This window comes from Phoenix dactylifera, unplaced genomic scaffold (assembly GCF_009389715.1).
Source record: "Phoenix dactylifera cultivar Barhee BC4 unplaced genomic scaffold, palm_55x_up_171113_PBpolish2nd_filt_p 000848F, whole genome shotgun sequence".
In the NCBI taxonomy this organism is placed as follows: domain Eukaryota; kingdom Viridiplantae; phylum Streptophyta; class Magnoliopsida; order Arecales; family Arecaceae; genus Phoenix; species Phoenix dactylifera.
In genome coordinates, this window is record NW_024068212.1 from 95,790 (window position 1) to 99,454 (window position 3,665).

General features: G+C 45.3%; 1 protein-coding gene across 1 annotated transcript; it reads left to right on the top strand.

Annotated features, from left to right (window-relative positions):
• Positions 1 to 1,142: 1,142 nt before the first annotated feature.
• On the top strand, positions 1,143 to 3,306 carry LOC103713308 (nuclear transcription factor Y subunit B-10-like). Its single transcript, XM_039120654.1, has 2 exons — positions 1,143 to 1,184; positions 2,242 to 3,306. The coding sequence occupies exons 1-2, from the start codon at positions 1,143 to 1,145 to the stop codon at positions 3,067 to 3,069; spliced, it is 870 nt and encodes a 289-aa protein (XP_038976582.1). The 3' UTR covers positions 3,070 to 3,306.
• The last annotated feature ends 359 nt before the right edge of the window (positions 3,307 to 3,665 follow it).

A 3,665-nucleotide genomic window follows, 5' to 3' on the forward strand; every position in this document is an offset into this window, starting at 1 on the left:
AAATTTATCTAAAACATAACTCATTAGATCAATTAGGACCTTCAAAAAGTTAGTACTGTACCTGATTAAGAAAAATGTTAGCTTTTTGACATCACCTTCACTAAACTTTGGGTACATCCATATTTGTTAATCGGAGCAAAAATTTATGTGGCATTTGAACATCAATTTCTTCTAAGCTTCGGTTTTTGGAAAAGCCCATGTTTCCATTACTTCTGTGCTTTAGTTGTTGGAAAGCCTCTATTTCCACTTTCTTCTTCTCTTGTCCATCATCAACTATCTCATAGACGAGGTTTAAAAAGAAGTGAGTTGGTATATATGTGGATATTTTAATTACAAGATGACCTCAACTCATAGATGACATGAGAAAAATTCATCAAGAATATTAGTAATCCATCAAGAAATTCATCTATATATATATGCTAGTCAAATTTATCATGAGAAAAATTAATGTACTAAAAAAAAGAGAGGATACACCCCAAGCAAAACTTTACCTCGTAACGTCTCTTCTTTAGTGACACCATATTTTTATCCAACATTATGTGTCATGAGTGAGGATTTAGTTCTTCGAGCTCACTAACTTTTTCTCTTTGTTGTTAGCTTGATTAAATGCAGCAAGGATTAAAGCGCATAACCAACTCCGTCAGGTCTTACACAAAAGGACGGATGCTCTAAATGCATACCTCAAAATAATTAAATGAGCAGGCTACACAAAAAAAAAAAAAAAAAAAAATTTGATGGAACCAGCTAATTCCACCATAATGCGCTTATTTACAAATTTGGACTCCATCTATAAATCATGTTTATCTAGCAAAGTAAAAACGCCTGGTTTGCGTTTTCCCGTCGTCACATACTGCATCTTATCTCTGCACGAGGAACTGAAAGCTCTTTAGGGCGATATCAACCGTCAGATGTTGAATTTTTTTTTTTCGCCCATCAGCGCATTGGATGCTGGCATATTGACCCCATGGTTCTTGAACGTTTTTTCTCATGTCGTTTCTGCGCTTCACCCTCCCGAGCGTGCCACATGGATTGGCCCGTGAGGGCATTATATGGGAGCCTCACCCTCACGAAGTTCACCACCAGTTCAGTGAGAGAGAAAGAAGAGAGAGGACAGAGGGAGAGAGCAATGGCAGGAGGTGGCGATGGCATCCCAGTTTTCTCACGACTACCAAGGATCAGCTCTGGTAATGTAGAATAATTTGCTCATATAAAGTACTGATGATGAGCTTTACTGATATCTTGCTCATTTCCTCTCTAAAGGCTTCTGCTTTCTGCTCTCTTTCATCACAGTCAACACCTATTGCATGTCCATTGAAGGAATTTTCATCTTCGATTCCCTAAACTAAGCTAATTTCTTCGGAAGTCCTACTAACTCTCTCTCCCTCTCTCTCACTCACTCACTCACTCTCACTCTCACTCTCTCGTATCTTTTCTATTCCATCAAAGCACACACCTATGGCTTGTCCTTTGCAGGGTATTTCCATTGATGTTCTGTTCTCTATTTTAACTCATTTCCATAAAATCCTAATATTCTCTCACTCCTATTCTCTTTCTCACTCTCTCTCTCTCTCTCTCATATCTCCATCAAAATCCACATCCATGGCTTGCCCAGTAAATGATATTTCCATTTTTCTAATCCCTAATTTACACTCATTTCCTCCAAGTTTAACATCTCCTCCTCCCCTCCCTTTCTAATCCCTAATTTTCTGTTCTTCTCTTTCCTTATATCTTTTTATTTTGTTTAAAAAAAGAAAACAATATCTGGCAACTCCAGCTGAAACTTTGATACGGAAAAGGAATGTATATATTTATTAAAAAAGAAAAATACTTCTTAATTTCTGGTACAAAGTAAAAGACCATTTTGATTCCCCAGAGAGAAACAACAAATGCAAGCTTAACGCCCCATTCTCTCGTTTCAGTTATACCACCACATAAGCCCACAAAAAGATCAATCAAAACACGGTCTATGCTGTTTTCTCTCCCACTTTGGACGTCATCTTTTTCTTCCTTCCCTTCGGTCCTTTCTAGCATTCTTTGGTCAACAACCTTTCCATGCCCTTCCACGCCAGAAAAAAGTGCTGCTCTTCGCTTTACAGCCAATCCACTTCACGATTTCCATCAGAAAAGCTCGAAACCAAAAAAAGCAGCAACCTGAGAACTAGCCACCTGTCCTCATGCAAACAAGCCTCGCATAAGCCAATGCCATTTTAGGCTCGGTAGCCACGAGTCCTCGTGGCACAGGATACCCATGCGGCGCTTCTAACAGGTCTCTTCTCCAGCTTCTTACAAGTTTATTCCTTTGCTCTGACGGAACTGTACTTGTGGCTTGCAGGGGCGGCCAGGCCATTCGACGACGGGATCAACGCGAGCCAGGCGGGTCCCGCCGGAGTCAACACCAACCTGCAGGCCGGTTCGGCCGCCGGGACCCCGGCCCCTCCCGGCGGCACCGCCTCGACCGCCACCGCCCCCGCAGCCCAGCCCCAGGTCAACCTCCGGGAGCAGGAGCATTACATGCCGACCACCAACGTCATCCGTATCATGCGCAGGGTCCTGCCGATGCATGCAAAGATTTCCGACGACGCCAAAATGACGACCCTGGAGTGCGTGTCGGAGTACATCAGCTTCATCACCGGCGAGGCCAACGAGCGGTGCCAGCGGGAGCAGCGCAAGACCATCACCGCCGAAGACGTGATCTGGGCCATGGGAAAGCTTGGCTTCGAGGACTACGTCGGTCCCCTCAGACGGTACTTGCAGCGCTACCGTGAGAGTGAGGGCGACCAGCGCATCGGCCTCCGCGGCGAACATTCTCCGATCTTCAAGCAGCGCCGCCACCCCCAGATCGCAGCCTCCCCATCGGTCCGTTCACAGCCGCCCCTAATGTGCTCGTCGATGCTGCCGCCGCCACCTTCATGGAGCCTCATCATGCCACCAACTGCGCCACCTCCTTTCATCAACCATCTCTCCGGCGAAGGCTCAGGATCAGGCTACTTCTTCGGGATGTATGGTGGTGGCGATGGTGCGGGGACAAGCAACTCCGAGGCTCCGCCCATGCCCGACTTCTATCCGTAGAAGCCGTCAAGTAGTATATGCATGGTCATAGCGGGTAATGGTTAGAACGTAGGTTATATATTTATATGGTAGTGCGCAGGTGATTGGAGCCTCGGGAAGAAGGTCTTCTTTGTGGAATTAGTCACAAAGAAGAGAAGGTGGACGAGCTTTGTGAGTCTTTCACTTGGGGCTAGGCGTGATGCTTGGGGTTTGTTGGGAAGGGATGGGGCCATGGGGGCTGGAACTTGTGGGAAGAGGGTGGCTTACATTATTATTTTGGTGTTGCGGACTTCTCCATCCATCGTACTGTGATGACTGGAGACTTTGTTTTTCAAATTTGCTAATAAAAGAAGAGCAACTTCGGCACCTGCGCCATGGATTGTTGAAGATGGTTTGTGCGTTTCTTGGTCCTTGTTTACATATCTGTTATGGTTTCCTAGTGTGTTATATATGTATTGAATGGAGCTTGTGTCCAACCTACTCGCCTACGTGTGGAAGTAAAGCTGCTCAACTCAGCCAAAAGTTGTTAGCTCCGTTCGGCGCCATTCTTCTAAGGGCGTGCACTTGGAGAAGGTCCAAGGTTCACAATTTAATGCTTGGTGGACCAGCATATCATA